Source organism: Syngnathus typhle, linkage group LG16, assembly GCF_033458585.1.
Source record: "Syngnathus typhle isolate RoL2023-S1 ecotype Sweden linkage group LG16, RoL_Styp_1.0, whole genome shotgun sequence".
Lineage (NCBI taxonomy): Eukaryota > Metazoa > Chordata > Actinopteri > Syngnathiformes > Syngnathidae > Syngnathus > Syngnathus typhle.
The window spans coordinates 6,411,222-6,429,193 of NC_083753.1; the positions used below are offsets into that span (position 1 = coordinate 6,411,222).

Consider the following 17,972-nt stretch of genomic DNA (forward strand, 5'->3'; position numbering starts at 1 on the left):
TATTTTCTCTTTGTGTTGCAAAATAAATAAGCTTAGTTAAAACAATGAACATTGATTTCTGAAGTCTCATTTCCATCCAATCAGCATTGCTGTATAAGGCAGGGCGAATAGATTGACAGGCAAATGCCAATAAAAGCTTTTCATCATTTTTCCAGATGCAGACTTTGCGTGTTGTCAAGCGTGCGTAGTGGGTGGGAGGGAGTGTCCGAGAAGTGTGCGTCATTCTCATGAGTTTTAAGATAAACCGGCCTGATGAAATAAGAGCCTTCGGCCTTGCCGTGGCCCCCATCATCCATCTGGTGATGTCACCTGTCTTACACCGAAATGCCTGCGTGTGTGGAATTTCAGCCCATTAAGTGACCCTGCAGAAAAGCCTTTGGGAACTGAGGAGCCTTGATATGCTTGTCAAGTGGAAGGTTGATGCATCTTCAGCCGTACCGCCGTGCCGTGCCGTGCCGTGCCTCCAAAGCTGTTTGTGTGCACACGCACGCGCTGAAAGCATTTGGGCTATTGTTAAAAAAAAAAAAGAGGCACTTATTAAACCGAGACCCCACCCTTGCTCATTGGGAACCTGAAACCATTCCAAACACTGCAGGAAGAAAGGGCTGAAAGAAGACAGAGGTATAGTTACCTTTCCATTCCCATGGGTGAAAGCATTTTGCTTGGATTAGTTTCACACTCTCACTGGGACCCTGGAGGTGAAAGGAGCGTCCAATCGGGATTAGCGAGCTGGAAAGGGCTTCAGATAGCCTGGTGATGAAGAGGAAGAAAAACGGAGCGGTCCCGCCTTTCCGGCTGACAAAAAGAGGAGGCGGGAAGCGATGCTTGGCAGGCAACAGATGTATGTGCGTGTGTGTTAATGAGCGACAATTGTTCCGCACTAAGCGCTTAAGTTGTCAGTCGGAATGAAGGACATCTACTGGGCTTGCACAACTGCTTGAGTTTTTGTGGCTGTGAGAAGGTGCAAATGTGCAGGTGTGTGTGTCTGGGTTCACACCTGTGAGCTCAGACACAGACACTCATTGCTGCTCTTAATTATCTCCAGCATCAATCAATGATGGGCGCGTTGCCATGGCAGCCAGTGTTGGCGACGGCAGGAAGATAAAACCAAGTTTTTAATTAACCTTTAAATAACTTGCTATTTATTTTAAGAGCAGCGCTATGAATACCAATTTGTATTTGTGAGTTACAAAGAAGTTGGATGAAATTAAATTCCTTAAATGCCATGTATGGAAGTCAGTTATTACAATAATAAAAGAAATAATCAGCCTAGATAGCGTGACCAATTCAGAAAAATTTAAATAGGCAGTATTGCATCCTGAAAGTGAATAAAAAGAAAGATAATCTGAAGGTATTTATGCGGGATCCGAGTAGAAGTGTTTTCCTATGTGTCTCTTGTCTGGGAAGCACATCAGCGGACAAAAGGCAGCATTAGCACTTGCGCCTGAGGGGGAACAAGGGCAAGTGAAGGCTCTCTTTGTATGCTAGGCTCACGGACATTTTGGCTGGGAATGGCGTTTTAAAAAGGAGCATTTTCCACATGCCTCAGCACTAAGTGAGGCCTCTGTAACCGCTAGTAACTCAATTGTGCAACGTGATTTCTCGGTGAGTAATCCACAAATGGGCGCTCGGTGCAAACAGCTTGGAATCCGGGCCTAATGAGCCAGCGGAGGCGAGTCCGGCACAGAAAGAGACCCCAATGGTGGACCCGGGAGGATGAGCTGAAAGATTGATGCGCAGTTAGCTGGATGGGAAAAGAATGTGAACAAGGGTTTAGAAAGAAGTGAAAAACCAGATGAGTCAAGAAGAGTGCAGCCAGGAAGTGGAAAGCGCAAAACAAGTCTGGCAGATTTGGCATTGTTTTCACGTGCGTAACGCTTTAGCGCCGAAGATCCAACCACAATAGACACACGATGCAACTGAGGATTCGATGTGTGGCGATCTGGATTGCTTCAGGATGAAAAGAGATGAGACCACCCCCACCCCATGAAAAATCCTCCTACACGCACATTCAAGAGTCTGATGAGAAGTTTCATTCATACAAGATTGAGAAGAAGGACGTAATGGTTCATGGAATTCCATTCAAATGCACAATTTGGGCATCATGAGAGTTTTTTATGCCAGAGCCTCCAAATAATATTCCAAATGCTATTTTAAAAAAGATATCACTTGATGGTTATAGCGCGAGACTCTGGAGTGGAAATGACTCATTTAGAGCTACTCCAAAAAAAAAATCCCATCCAATTGGACCTCGGAGAAAAAAAGGACACAGTTTCCATAGCGACCATTATTCCTTCTTTGTTGTCTCACTCACCGTTTGCTATTTTGGGTCCAAATAAACCTCCGACAAGTTTAGAAAACAAGCAGCCCAAAGGAAAGAAACATTTGAACACATTTAAAGAGGAGAGAGGGAAGGAAAGATAGACATAGAGGAAAAGAAAACATTCCAAATCCAGATGCACCCCCTGGAAAAAGGCCCGAGTGACAAGCAGGCCGATATGGCAGCACTAAATCTCGACATGCAGTGACACAACTATTCCTGCCCTATATTTCATATTTAATCTGCTCCGCCTGAGGATATCTTGGCCCAGTGCTGTGTGTGTAATCTTGTCGAGGGGCAGATGGCCCCGTCACAGAGTCAATCGGATCCCCTGGATTGGGATGGTGTCCTCCGAGGGCCGCTGTGCCAGGATCAGCAGGTTTGGCTGGTGAGATGCGGCATCAGCAGAGTTGAGGAAGAAGGTCATGCTAGCATTTTTTATTTTCCAGGTCTCGAAATATTGAGGTTGGCTGCTTGAAAATGAGAACTTGGGTTAAAAAGATTGTTAAACTGTGGCCCACGAAGACCAGTTCTGCATGGATTGTGTGTCAATACTAATATTGCAAATTCTTTACTTTTAAAAATAAAGCTGTTTCTAGCAATTTATATTCCCATTGGTCTTCTTACTAGTCTCTGATTTCCAAACTAGTTATTCATTTTTTCCCCCAAATTCAGGAAAAGGTCAAATGAGGTATACACAAAACAATATGTCAACGTTTCCTAAGCAGTACATTGAATAGTTACTTGAATATTTCAAAGTGAGGAAAGCAAGCAGCAGATTGGAATGAATAAAAGATGTGAAAGCAGGCAGAAGTCTTACATCACACACTGGCAGCGAGTGTGTTGACAGGCGCTCTATTTTAAAACAATCACACTTGAGCTCAACACTCGTCCTCATCAGACCTTTTAGCTCATCTCTCGGGACTTTTCTTCAAGTTCCCTTTACGCAAGGAAGATTAGTTTTTTTTCATCAGTCTACCTTTCATTTCTAAATTCACAGGAGATCACTGCAATATTTGGACATTTGAATTTGCAGTCACACTCCAGTTGCCCCCCCCCCAAACACTCAATACGTTGTTATCTCCAATTACCAGATGATGTGAGGGAATGTGTGTGGTCTTCTTAATGGATGAGGGAAAGGCAGACAGTGCTGAGGGACAGTTGAATGGTATCCCGGAGCAGACGGAGACTTAATGAATGACTGCATGGGAGGGACAGTAATGAAAAGAGGATGGAAAGGAACGGAAGGAAGGAAGGAAGCTACTGAGGTTTGATTTGTTATTGAAAAGATGCACTGTGTATCTTTTGTTGTGGATCTGTGTGTGGTGTCATGCATATAATTCAAATAGTCAATGCATAAAAGAGAGGAGAAAACCGGACACGGGCTACCATGTGACCTGTGCAGACTTTTCCGTTTTATGAACTGGCCATTGAGAAGAAGTTTCAAGAAGAAATCTCCTTCTTCATTGTACAGCTGCTCTTCACGCACCGGTCAAAGAACGAGAAGATGTCGAGCATAAAGACAGCCAGAAGGGCTCGCTGAGGAGAAAAGCAGACGTAAAGAATGGCGAAAGGTTGAGTGACTAAACATTTGCTTTGGCCGCTGCAGAGTAGTCTGTTCGTCCCCGAACGTGCACCCAGAGGAGCCTCTGCTTTTGACCGTAAATCTGAATAGGGTGGGAGTTATCATACTTCCTCCCCCCCCCCCCCCCCCCCCTGCATCCCCTCCTCAACTAAAGCCCACATTCCTCCCAGACACGGCTTCATCCAAACAAAGTGGCCAGTTCCCACCATTAGAAAAAATCCTTGTCACGGGAAAAAAAAAAAAAGGACCGTCTTAAGAGTCCTTGGGTTCATTTTATTTGACACTTCCTATGCATTAAACATAAATGTTCTATTCTAACTTCCGACAAAGCGGAAACTCGAATTTGATCTTCACTCACACATTTTAAAGTGAATATGTGAAGCGTGTTTGGGATCCATAAAAGAGGCGCTGATGAAATGAGTGTGAATTCAGAGGCCGCTAGTTATAGAAACCCTGGCAACACATTCCAATGGTGTCTGCCTTGTCCCTCAGAGCAAGTCTTTTGTGCTTATTGAAAGGCAAAAGGGGGGGCGGGAGAGACCGTTACAGGGTTGCTCCCTTCAGGGTCTGGAGAATAAGAAGACAATGAGCTCATCTTTTGTGCTTAGCATGTGGGACAGATGTAGCTACTTGTTGATGGCATGCATGCTAGATGGGATACGGGAGGTGTTGTGTCAACAATGGATGATGAGGAATGCTCCTCTGGAGGAGCGTAGACCTCTCTCCACTGTTTTTGTTTGGTCAAATGATCCAAGCATGATATTGGCAATTGCTAGTGGAGCGTTAGTGGTGGAGTGTAAACACACATGCGTAAAGAGAAGCTTGGGTGGTGGCCTTCAACAGGAAATTCCTTTATAGCCTTTCTGCTGAGTAAGTGAGAAGTGAGGGAGGAAGAAAGAATGTAACGTATATGGTGTCTGTGTAATTTGGGGTCCGGTTAGGGCAACATATGCACAATCCATTACCGCTCGGTTGTGAAGGAGCCATCAAATAATTCCATCAAAATGAGCAATTAGTATTTCGCAAGACTGCTGGGGGGAATTTGCCGAATGTTTAATTGTTATTATGAGATGCGGGAATGTTTACATGCAGGAGATTACAAATCAAGATTCTGAAACATCCAATCAGTGTTAATGGTGATGTGACCAAAAAAAAAAAACTGCTGCATTTGTACTAAGTGATCAACCCATTTATGATTCAATAATCCAGCCAACAATCACGCTCCACTAATCTAAATAAAAATGGGGGAAAAGCAGAGATTGAGTCCTTTATGCAATGACCCATATTAACTACAATAGTGCAATTAGAAAAGATGCATAGAAAATCTGCTTGAATTCATCCCACTTTAGGGATTGGGTGTGAAAACAATTTGCATCAATAAAGGCGCAGATGGTCAACAATGGTAATGTGGTTAATCCACGTCTGTGTGTGTGACGGCTGCCATGAGAAAAGAAAGGAGTGGCAGAGTTTGAAAAGAACGGAACAACACTGACTCCGTGTGTTTCATTTGGGATCTTACAACCGGTTTTATACAGACCGGCTCATTTCTGTGGCAGCTGTCATATTTTACATTCATTTGTTCTGGAATCATTATGATTTCAGGGTACTCATAATGTAAAATAAAAATGATATGCAAATGAACCTCCTGTTAATTGCAAGGACAGTATATATTTGTATTAAAAAAAAAATACAAATAAAAGTGTAACAGCATCAATATAATTTCATGGTGCAAGAAAAATGAAACTTAGTAATATCTCATAATACCTTTAATAGCACGAACAATCGAGAATTCATACTGAAAGCAACTCAATGGGAAATTGATGTCACAGGTTTTAAGAACTTTTGAGTCTAAGTCTCACAGACACTCAATAACAGACATGCAAGACATTGCGCAATCAGATAACTCCAATGATTTGCATCGTATTAAAGTGCAGACAGCAGCACTTTTTGTGAAATGACTTTGAGAGATAGCCATGAATCGAGGAAAACAAAAAATATTGGTTTGCGAGTGACTGTCAAACTTGGCAGGTTTGAATTAAAACTTCAAATAAATCATTTGGAGCTTGTCATGTAAAAATGGAAATCTAAGGGTGTTAATACTTCTGCTAAGACTGTAAATATTGGCATAAAAAGCAAAAAAAAAAAAAAAGGCAGGCAAGGGTAGGCTTAATCATTGCTCTTTAATAATAATAATCAAAAATGACTGCTGTAGTATTTATTATCTCCCAATGGTAACAAGCAGCACTTATGCCATTTTAACCTACAGTTAAGCCAGCAAAACGTACATGAAGAAAAAAAAAAAACAGAGTTCCTCCATCGTTGTGGGAACACATCTTCTTGATTACAAACTCCATCTATTTACTGGTGTCATTTGCTCTGCATTCCGGGGTAGCTCCAAGAAATAGTCAGGGCCCGTCACGTCACGTTGTCTGGCTTAGAGGCCGACCTAAATCTTGTCTCCCCTTTACGACAGGTTTACCAAAACTGGTCCAAACCCCGTCTGGAAGATCTCCAACTGACAATTATGACAAGGTGACAGTGTGGACAAAGATTTAACAACGCATGGTTCATCTGCAGAGAACTAGCTTGGATGGCAGGGACATGGTTGATGCAGCGGAGGCTCTCATTCCCAGTTCTCCCAGTCTTCTTCCAGCTAGTTTGAAGCAAGAACAAAAGCACTCATAAGTATGCCACCGATTCATGAGCGACCAAAAATGACGTCCAACACAAACCTCTCCAGACGCTTCAATTTTAGAGAGCGCCATTTGCACTTCTTCTTCTGTCATGTCCAGATCAAAGTCTTTCTCCCAGTCCTCACTCACGTCGGTACTAGAACCTGGTGGACGTAAGCGAATTAACAGCCTTCAATTCTCTGTCGACTTGGCTGCAATATCATTTCAAACAGATTTTAGTTGGACATGCATTATTGTTGACCTGATGCTGAGCAGTAAATGTCTGACTACAATCAAATAAAAAGAACAAAAAGTAACCTCGGATGAATGTACCCTTTTTGCCATTGTTAGACGGCGAAGACTTGCCACTGTCAGAGTTCAGCTCAAACACTCTAAGGTCATGTGGTCCTTCTTCCTTTCCGGCCTCTACTTTTGCTGTCATGCGTGATGTCGCTACATCTTGCTGGCTTCCAGTTTCCGTTTGGGTCTGCTCAGGCTTCTGCACTTTTGGCATCTTGTCGTCCACAGTGACCTCGGTCAGCTTGTTTGCCAACTGGGTGTTGACCACCTCCAGCTGCGTTGGCAGACTGACGCTGTCGCTGCTAACTGAGAGGGTGGCGTCGCGTTCGTCAGCGGGAGACAGCTGCGTGGTTGTCATCGAAGGGGTAGGCGCTTGCGTTGACCTCATGTCCAATGGGGGTGTAAAGTTGAGCTGTGATGAGGACACGGTACCAAGAAAGTCGTCTAACAGAAACAGAAAGCCCATCGAGGTAGTGTGAGTGAGTCAGGTTGAAAAGTGGGAGTCGGTAAGTTGCTTGCATGCATACCCTCCTCCTCTTCCTCCCAGCCAAGGGTCTCTGTTTGGGAAGTCTGTTCTGCCCTCTGCTTCAGCACCAGGCGCCGTGCCTCCTCCTAACAATGCAGAAATCATAAACGTTTTCGAGAAGTTATCATTCACATTTCTCATATTTGAACGAGGCAGCAGGGGGCGTCAAAGCCTATGAAACGAGTTTCATACGCTTCATTTTAAGAATATATGCACCATGTACTGAAGGATGCACTTACCTGGTCCAGCTGGAATACTTTGTAGAAGTACCTTTGCCAGAATTCCGAATGGGCAACTGCTGCCGGAACCTTTGATTAAAACATCCCCCCCCAAAAAATGAACATTTTCTGTTTTTGTTCAAAGCAACTCACGGTAGCATGACTGAAGTACACGTACCATTTTTGTGTAAAGCGCTCGTATTGAGGGACTGCCAACCAACAGCTCAGAGATCTCGCTTTTCTTATCCTCCATACTGAAGTTGGATAGCCAGTTGTCGAATTGCTCTGGGGGGCCTGAAAAAAATACCACAATTATATAATAATTAAAAGTTCTTCAGATAACTGAGTGAATGTCTTACCATCAGGCTCATTGCAGTATGTGGCAGGATCAGCCTGCAGACTGTAGAGACGTGCCTGTAGAGTCATTGGTTTAGTTTGTACAAATGTTACTTTTGCATATTGACAGAAAAGTCTTAAAACAATGTAACATTTGGATTAAACTGCCATAAAAGTCCACCTTTGAGCTGTCGTAGACTTCTGTTGTTCCGGCCGGTGTTGCCACCAAAGTGATAACATCACAGTCGATGGTTTTATCAGGGGGTGGTGCGAGTGTGTCTGTTATGACTCCCAAAAAACTAGAGAGACTCTTCTTCACCTTCTCTGTGGCCTCTGATGAGCCTTCAACCTAGAGAGAATGGGCAAATTCAAATATATGACAAAACATAACATTGTTTGTTATATAAGAGCCAGAAATGCAATGACAAAATAGACAGCAACAACTTACCGCTAGCTTATTTTTGACCGCAGTGGCTGTGGCCACAATTGAACAGGCTGTGTCATGCTGCACTACCGTGGAGAACTCTGTCAAGTCTCGCTTAATAAACTCTAAGGCCTCTGATGACTGCAAGGAAAATAATGATATTACAATTGGAGCAAACACTCGGGCCAAAATAGGATGTGGAAAGAAATGACTACCTTGTCTTTGACGGCCTGGTAGCTTTGATGAAGCCAGCCTCCCCACCAGCTTTCTCTGTCATCGTAAGATTCATATTAGCTAGATACACATCAACTTGAAAAATGTGCATGCACGTAGAATCACTTTATTGCTGTAAAGTCATCGTAGATTGCGTATAACGTTCAATGACTCTGATCCAATTTGCAACGAATTGGCTAACGGTTGTGACAGTTGGAGGCTAACGGTCTGGCAAAATAAACGCTTCGCTGTTCTCTATCGATGCTTAGTAAATCATTTTTGACAAGTTAAATATACGCGTCAAGCGTGGATATATTGCACTATTCGATTTCATCGTTCGATAAGTGGCGATAACGTCGTCGAGAGCAATTACATTCAAGCTAAGCTAACGGTAGCCATGCTATGTTTTGTAAACAAACGCACTTCCCCTAACGATCCTGAGCATTAAAAAAAGAAAAGAAATTGCAGTTCGTGCGCTGTAGTTTAAAAAAAAAAGATTATAACAACGCAAGGTTATGAGTTGCAAATTCATTTACGGACAACAAAAGCAACTTTTAAAAGTAAAACTAATATGCGCGACTTCACACTCACCCTTCAGCCATCTTTTAGAGATGACATCATCACCAGGATTCTGAACTCTAACCCCAGTGACGTCAAAGTGATACACACGTGACGAAAACTGTTTATACCTGCCTCTTCATCATCATTTATTGACATATACGTAAAAACATATCACTCTAATAATATTCTTTGATCACCTTTAGTTTTTACTTTATATGTCGTGTTTATTTTGTTGTCGTCACGTTATACTATCTACGGAGGTCTAAGAAGACCAATTCTAAAAGACTACGCGTTTTAGTTGTTTTTGTGTTTTTATATTTCAGCTCAGCATTTGCCATACAATATTATAAGGTGTAAATATCTTGCAGTTGCAAATCAATTGTTTACATAACTCCAATAATGTTGCTGGATCTATCCAGAACTGGAATAAAATGGCACAGGCATTTACCATAAAATTATGCCAAATGTCTGTCAATGCACAGCAACATATTTTAATCTTACAATTGACCATTTTTTAAATCCTCATTGTACCATTGAGCTGCAAAATATTACATGCAAAAATGTAATTATATGTCATATTGGCTACACCAGGCCACATTTGACAAATATTAATGATCCCCCCCGATCCCCTTCAAACCAAGCAAGGAAAAACCCAAAACCCCATTAGGGGGAAAAAGAACACTGGAGAAGGGACCACAGATGGAGGAATCATCCTTTCTGGATGACCAGGCTCCAATGGATGCTGAGTGTGCAACACTGAACACATAATATGATGTTATACAATATTAACTCCCCAAAATTATTAGTTGTTCAACCCCTGCCGTGATGAACGACTTCTAGACAGGCTGTGTGTGTGTGCGTGCGTTTGTGCGTCGCATGTGTGTCCTGACCCCTCAGCAGCTGTGCTTTCTACTCATTAGTATGTATTCCGTGTTTGGGGGCTAGGGGGGGTCGTCTGTTGGCTTTACTAAACTCAAATGGAAAAAAAAAAAAACAGACAACAAAGCTCTGTAAGTGTGTTGTCACTTAATTGACGATAGCCTTCATCCAGACGCTCCACCATGTGTGCATATGTCCTGCAATATGTATCCTCTGTCCAGTGTCTCTTTTGCCTTAATTGGCTTTTTCAGTCTGCCAATTAACTCTGTCAATGCACATTGAATGAGCCAAGACAGACGACTGCTTCTCTATTGATCCCAATCTGAATCCATATCCATCTGTCAACAATATCAAGTCATTAATTGGTTCTACCAGGTTACACAATTTACAGTGAACTATACTCCATTGACATTGGAAAATACCAGTTTAACATAGAAATACTATAGTGTAGTGCAAAAATATTAGTATACTAAATGAGATAAAGTTAGCAACTCAATAACAATCTTAAAAACATCTAACACATATTGAATTCTTTTTCTGCAACATTGCTCCTCATCCATCATTGCAACCAAAAGCTGCTGAGGCTGCTTAACATTGCCTTGATGACAGCCCATAATGGTCCACAGAGGACCTGTCCATATTGTATGATTTAAGAAGGGTATCCATGACACAGCGCACTCACACCCACAGACAGACACGTTCGCACCAGACTGCCGATGCCGCACCGTGGGTTAACGCCATCTGGTGCCCATCAGGAAACACCAGCTTTGCACAAGTCAATGTCTCTAATTATCTACCTTGACCAAAGGGAGGCCGCTTTCCACTAATCTCCGCAATGTGTTCTGCTTCCCATTCCCACCTGTGCCCTGATAAAAGGAGGGAGGACCTCTGGTCTGTGTGTCAGGGGACAGGCACCAGGTGATGCAGCCACGGCGGTCGGTCCCCATGCACGCCAGAAGCTTCAGCGCTTGCTTTGCCTGGCAGCTGCCTCCCCCCACTGAGACATCCCACAGCTGACAATTCCCCAGCACTGACAGGGGCTCCTTACACTGTCAATAGCCTCATATATTAGAGCTAACCGCCTTTGTGCTGAGTGAGGGTGTCAGGCTTTTTGGCCTGACAGCGCTTGTTACCATGATGAAATGTAGATTGAATGGAGGGGGGGTGTCTCAGGCACGAGAGCTCGGACACCCCCGGCCTTTGTGTCCCACGCACGGCTATTGTTCCAGCCCATTCAGGGCTCTCGGGAGAGGCAGGAGGCCCAAAGAGGAAGGTGGTTGAGAATGAGTTACATCTCTTCATTTCTCCCCTGATCTGCAGATCATCTGTCAGCCGTGGGAGGATAAGCATGTATTTTACACGCTTGATTTGTTGCTAAGTGAAGGCAAGTCATTGTGGTGTTGTTTGCCTAAATCATCTTCATGGTAATCAGTGTGTTTGCACTTTAGCCCATTCATCTTTTTATCAAGTCTACGTGCAAATACATTTCACACCAAGAGTAAATGAATTATGTTATCAAAAAAAGGCTTCAAATAGACTGGCCACATAGTTGCCCTTTGTGTGCAGATGAGCAAGTCATGATGAGACAGTGACAAATAGATGTCCCAGATCTTAAGGACATAGCTACGTCCCTCGCCTGCGCAGGACAAAAGTGACGAGGCTTCCTGGCGCCTGTGTTGTCCTTTCATCTCCTACACCCTGTTGAGGTAAAGATGGATGGTCCCCCAGCTCCGAAAACACCACATTCAGCTTGTGCGGTGTCGCTTTGTGTCGGCCTTCTGTCCCTCTTTTGCTCTTTGAGAGGTCGATGGGTGCCTCCAAAGCTGGTTAGCAACTAATGATAGCCTAAATCTCCTTTTTTTTGCACTGCTTTTGTCCTTGTCCTTATAACTCGACTGAAAAACATAACTTGTAAAATACTTGGTAGATGGTATATCACTTTAAAAGGTCTTGAGTGGAAATATAATAATGTCAGCACACAGAAGGTTATGATCATAAGAAATTTAATTTATGAAAATAAAAACCCTCTACAAAAAGACATACCAAATCAACGTTTTGACAATGTTTCTTCATCAGATAAATTACAATATTTGCTATTCTTGATAAAATCCCATTTTGAATATTCCTCTTAAAGCAATACAGAAGAGACCGGTCGTAAAAAATAGCAGCAGTTTGCATGGCGGAAAATGTATCGACATTATGTACAAATTGCAGCGCCGGTCATCAAGTCCGCACTTTGTTGGTCTTCACGTCTTGATGGAAACGCCAGCTGTCACTTGTTCATTGCCAAGCTGTGCAACGAAGAGGTCGGTGTGGGCAAAGTTTGGCACAGTGAGCATGGGCAGGGCATCCCGGGGAAATGCCTGTAGGAGCCGGTCAGGTGGAGCGGGTCCTTCAGAAGGCTCTGGACCGGAGCGTGGAAGCTAAGGAAGCTGCTCGACGGAGGCGAGTGTGGAGATGGAACTGCTGTTGTGCCCGGGGTGGATGAATGGTGCTGGGCGCTGCCCACCAGAGAGTGGAGAGTCTGGGCCAGAGGATGCAGGGGGAGATGGGCAGGTGCAGATGCAGCAGGGTTGATGGACGGGTGGCCGGCGCGACTCTGGTTGGCTCCGTAGACGTCCCCCACCAGCTTCTTCATCTCCTCCAATGAGCTGGACAGCATGAGGATGTAGTTTCGGGCAAGGAGCAAGGTGGAGATTTTTGAAAGCTTGCGGACCGACGGGCCGTGAGCGTAGGGCATGACCTCTCTCAAGCCATCCATGGCCTGATTCAAATCGTGCATCCGCTTCCTCTCCCGACTGTTGACTTTCAGTCTCAGGTCTTGCACCTCATCCTTGCTGAGCTGCGATCTGGTTTTGGCTTTACCGCCGCCGCTCTGGTCGGCCTCTCTGTCGGAGCGGTTTTCGTGGCAGTAGGTCTGAAACATCTTGTTCGAGAAGAAGCTCCCAGCTGAGTCATCCACAACCAGGTCGGGGGATGAGGAGCGGCTGTAGGTGGAACCTGCGTCAGAATCCATCTTGGTTGAAGCAAGACTGGCACCAAAAGGAAAAAAAAAAAATCAGATGTTTTGCAGTTTTTCTCAATGTGTGCGTGTTCCTCGTGGTCTGGCTTTGCTTTTTGAGTCTGATGACCAGTCTGCTTAAACTGTCATTCTCTGGCCCCATTGGGGTCTATTTATACAGCCACCATAACAAAGGAACAATAAGGCGCATAATGAGACACTTAGAGCTACAGCCAATTGCAGAAGGGCCACATGTTCAGCCTCAACTGGCGCGCACACACACACAAACGTGTTGTCCTGCGGTCCCATTGCACCTTCCTACACACACACACACATTTATCCCCTCTTCACCCAGCGAGCAAGCATCTCCCCCAACATCCCCGATGAACCACAACACGTTAACCCGGTGTTAAGTAGCATAAAGAGTTAGTTAACTAAGAGAGTTAAAACTTCATTCCAGATAAGATTGTTGTGATTATGAAATTGCATTTTTATTGAACTTATCACACAGTGCTCTACATACATGGAACACTTTCAGAAGTAAATCCATAGAGAAAATATGGAAGAAAATCTGTTGTTTTGTAACCTTTTCAAATATTTTAATCATTGTAATTGCATTTGGAATATGGAAGCATCACAATTAAATCATTCTTTCATTATATTTAATGATTAATTTTATTGTCATTACACCTTACTAAATGGCTGTGGTTCATCAAGCGAATCCTTTAACTGGAAAGTCATATTTTAAATCAAATCAAATATTCAAATAATAATGATGATGTATTAATAACACGTGCCATTGTGCTCATATTATACTTTACACAAAGATGGTCTAGAAAATGTGAATTGTTTTATAATTATATTTATATATTGGGATCATTTTCTGAATTTTAGTTTAATAATAGGGTTGCTACTTTACAGAGATGATTTCTTACAGCCCGCATTTACCATCGTTGTTTTATATGATTATTTTTGCACGTTTGTCACATTGAATGAAAGTGAAGTAAAAGTGAGAGTGTGGCAGAGCATGCTCTCTCCCCGAGGCCCTGCGCCATAGCAGCGGATATACGATGCCTCCGAGGCCTTATTTACATACGGTATCTATGCGACGCTATAGGAGAGGCATGAAGCACCGTATGAGCTGCTTGAACATGTAAAGAGGAGTGTTAATGGCACACTAGATACAATTCAAGCAGAGGCCAAAACAAAAGAGGTCAGATAAATTTGACTTGGCTCTCTAAACAGTCTGCGAAATTGCATCACTATCACTGGAAGGGGGCCCTGCGAGCGGGGAGGAGGTAGTTAAAAAGATACTAAAGAGTGGGCGCTGCATTGTCTTCCCCTAATTCAACCATAAAGACACTTGCACTCTCCCGTGGACACGATGCTGCTTCCATTTTAAGTGGAAATCAGCCGATAGCATATTTCCCACCTAAAATTTATATTTCCGATAGCTATATCGAGCTTTAGATCATTTTTTTTAGATGCTGGAACAAGCCCATTCTTTAGCAGGTCATATAGATTTCATTATTATATAAATAGGTCACATTTTTTATTTCATATTGCATTAATCCAAATATATTATCACACTTGTCTTATGTTACCAAGTCAAATATTGTTGAGGACTTTGGATGTGCCAAATATTATTAGCTTCTATTCCAAATTTAGAAAAGCTTCAGAATTCACGCCTTTTTTCATCTCGTCATCTTTTTTCTTGACCTGACACAACACATTCTGCTGGTTCCGACTGACGACAAACGTTCAGTCAATCATGGTGTGCCTTTATTTACATGCACAGTGTATAGTCTCCACTGATGGAGTGTAAGATAGACTTTCCAGTGTGTGCTTCTCAAACACCGAATGGGAATGAAGGGGGCCCCGAGGACCCCCCGCTAGAGCGGCATCAGGGGGCCCCACGGGCTGCTTTGGCCCTGCCAGCGTGTAGTGATATTATAATTGGAGAACCTCGAGCGGCAACATGGGCCGTTTATTTGGAGCATATGGATTTTCCCATCGTTAGGCTCGGCGCCAACATGGCTTCTGGATTCCCCTTGGCTAATTGGGTCAGATCCTAATTAACGATGCCGGACTCAATGGCACCCGATTTCATTCTTCTGCGGCCTTTTCAGACATTTTAATGGCTGCGTGTAAAGTCAACGCCTGTTTAAAGGTCCAATTCAGTCGAAGTGAGATCAGATTTTGGAGCATGCTACTCATTCATACATTGAGATGTAAGACGGAGCAACTGTGTGTTTGTAAATGAACAGTTGCCATCCACGTATCTGGAGATGATTTAGGGGCTCAAGCGGAATAAAGGAAACCTCATCTTAATCTCTCGCTTGGACCACAGATGTATGCATGAGTTAAAGAAATGGCTGGTATTTTTATTCATGTGTTTGCAGAGGCAACGGGCCACACAGAGAGACACAAGCGTCTTTGAGCTTTTGGGTTTTTCCAAATGAATGCGTAGCCACCCTCCATGTTTCCACATAATCCTCCAATTTTTAACCCTGCGTTTGGCTGTTTGACTTTCTTCTCTGTTCGCCACCTTTCGGGACCTTACATCCAATTGGGGGGGGACGGACAGACGTTCTTAAGGTTTAGAGACCCCCTTGGTGTGCACGCCAATGAAAGTGCTCAGGTGACCAGAAAATGAGGGCATATGCTTGTAGCGATTGAGGATCAGGCTAGATTAAGGCCTATCATGGCTCAATGAAGTGTTAAGCTGAAAGACAAACCTGGGGTGTGGACCCAAAGGCTTCCTTCACTCTCTGCTGGCTATTGTTCAACTGGATCAGTGGGCTACATCTTCTGTACACGCACGCACACATGGGCTTTAATCTGGGCATGTTGGTTGAGAGCGTTCCCCCCTTGGAGAATCCAGCTGCTTTTGTTTAGCTCCATTTTTTTTTGTCCAGCACTTGAATATCTAAGATAGTCAAGTTTCTCCTTTCATATCTTAAGGCCCCCTGAGCAGGATTGGATTTAAATTTTAATATCTCCCACGTTGACCGGGATGTATCGAAAAATAGTATCGTGTCCAAACGGGATGCGAAGTGCTGCTGCTCTTTGTTATTTCTGTCCCGTGATTTATTCGTTTACACTGCCAGCGACAACGCCATCATTTCAGCGATGACAAAAAAAAACACAATGCGATGACAATCCTCTCGGATGTTTATGGGTGACTTAAGAGCCCAATAACTTTCCCCTTCATCTTAAAGCAAGATCACATGCTGAGGAAGGGCTGCAGGGCGAGGGGAACCACGAGAAGGATACGGAGAAGTGCCGATTATCAGCCGGATAAAAGGAATCCGTGCCTTGTCTTCTTGCCTTGAATGGGCTCAGTCAGCAGGCTGCCCCATACATTGGCTAGGCCATGCTGATAGAACTTCATAAATTACCCCAGGGTGGAAAAGACTAGCCTGAGGGCGACATTGTGAAAGTGCGGAACGGGTTGCTGTGCAGATCCTCGTCAGGAGGTGTAGGGCCCTGATCCAGATGTTGCCCTTCAGTTTGTACAGATGCTAATGATGCTTTCTTCCTGAGACTGTCACCGCACATTTGTTTAGCCTCTTAAAAGTCCCAAATGCAAACCATAAGCGTCCCCTTAGCTGACAAATACGCCTGTAAAAAATGATATATATGTAAAAAGAATTCATTGACCAATGATTTTTTTTTATTGCTTTTTAAAAATCAAATAAATTGCAAATAAAACCCTGATGTGTAAATAATGTTATCTATTATATAAAATATGCAAATATATATTGTGTGTAGAGTTGATGCTCTGGATTATCTCTCCCATAATTCTGGTTTTAGATTATTTCAAAGGTCAGCGATGCTAAATTGTCTGATCATCTAATTAAAGAGTATGAATGCATGCAAGGATAGATCCCCCCCCCCCCCCCCCCCTCATTAGCATGTCCCTAATCTTGATCAATGCAAAACAAACAAACCAGCAGACACGCACGCATGCACGCACGCACACAGCCACATTGTGTCGCTTTGGCAGCGTGCATGTCACACTTTTGAACAGTTGGCCACTCACTGAGGCATGTGAGTGGCATTGTGTCGGCAGTCTGCAAACTTCTGCCACCCCGCCCATGTCCCCTCCGTGCACCCCTCCTTCTCTCTGTGTTATCCCGTCTGATAGAATCGGCGACTTGCACACCCAATAATCTTCATCCCCGAAGCCCAGGCACGACTGTTGCTTTCATCAGCACCATTGTTTCAGTCTGTTACCTCCGCTTGCGCGGCCTCACCATGGCAACGAACACACAAGAAACGCAGGTGGCCCCCCCCCCCCACCCAGCCCTCCGTGTCTCTGCCCCATCTGTGGATAGGCCTGCCATGTGTCCATTCAGAACGGTGCCGGCGGCAACGCAACTGTATGTGGAAAGTACATGATGCTGTCCTTTTGTGTGTTCCTTAGTCTTCAGCTACTTACTGCTGACCCCGGGGTCAACGCACACAATAACCTGAGTGTTGGTGGCCACTGGCCATCCTCATTGGCTCTTGATTGACGAGGCGATCAATGGTCCGTTGGTGTGCGTGTGGGCGCCCCGCGTTTGGGTTCTGCACAGCCCACTGAATCAAGTGTATGTTTTCTTTGAGGATGCATGAGGGTAGTTAGAGACACACAAAACATGTCTTGTAGTTCTTCACGACTCAAAGAAATAACTTAATTTGGAATATGGCTTGTCCTTAAGAACATTCCGAAACTTTTATTCGGCTGCGTTGCCTTGAACAATAGACTTTAATTTGCAGCGTCACATTTGAGATGATTTTAAACCAATCGCGTCTGAAAGTGTTTTTATGGTTTTGCCTCTTTTTAATGCATTTACATTTACTCCACAAGTAAAATGTGGACTCGGGTGGCTCATTACTGGCATACGTTAAATCTTAAATCGCATATGGGTGGATCTGAATGCTGATGAGAA

General features: G+C 43.8%; 2 protein-coding genes across 4 annotated transcripts; both read right to left on the bottom strand.

Annotated features, from left to right (window-relative positions):
• Window positions 1–6,066: 6,066 nt before the first annotated feature.
• On the bottom strand, window positions 6,067–9,274 carry bsdc1 (BSD domain containing 1). 3 transcript variants are annotated; one of them, XM_061301778.1, is made up of 11 exons: window positions 9,186–9,274; window positions 8,597–8,651; window positions 8,406–8,522; window positions 8,139–8,306; window positions 7,981–8,035; window positions 7,800–7,915; window positions 7,643–7,711; window positions 7,405–7,489; window positions 6,944–7,321; window positions 6,638–6,741; window positions 6,067–6,558 (listed from the first exon to the last, which is right to left on the bottom strand). In XM_061301778.1, the coding sequence occupies exons 1-11, from the start codon at window positions 9,194–9,196 to the stop codon at window positions 6,529–6,531; spliced, it is 1,188 nt and encodes a 395-aa protein (XP_061157762.1). In that variant the 5' UTR covers window positions 9,197–9,274; the 3' UTR covers window positions 6,067–6,528. The 3 variants fall into 3 exon arrangements, with proteins under 3 accessions (XP_061157762.1, XP_061157761.1, XP_061157760.1); XM_061301777.1 differs by having other exon boundaries at window positions 6,911–7,321; XM_061301776.1 differs by having other exon boundaries at window positions 6,896–7,321.
• A 3,032-nt stretch (window positions 9,275–12,306) lies between these two features.
• Window positions 12,307–13,050, bottom strand: olig4 (oligodendrocyte transcription factor 4). The gene has a single exon (XM_061302131.1). It carries the CDS (start codon window positions 13,048–13,050, stop codon window positions 12,307–12,309), a length of 744 nt encoding a protein of 247 aa, XP_061158115.1.
• Window positions 13,051–17,972: the final 4,922 nt, after the last annotated feature.

Excerpts from the sequence above, each read along its gene's own strand:
- bsdc1 (XM_061301776.1), bottom strand. Across the intron at positions 8,523-8,596 it reads ACCAGGCCGTCAAAGACAAG|TCATCAGAGGCCTTAGAGTT; the intron begins GTAGTCATTTCT and ends TTTTCCTTGCAG. Across the intron at positions 6,742-6,895 it reads AAAGGGTACATTCATCCGAG|GTTCTAGTACCGACGTGAGT; the intron begins GTTACTTTTTGT and ends TACGTCCACCAG.
- olig4 (XM_061302131.1), bottom strand. The coding sequence starts at position 13,050 with ATGGATTCTGACGCAGGTTCCACCTACAGCCGCTCCTCATCCCCCGAC.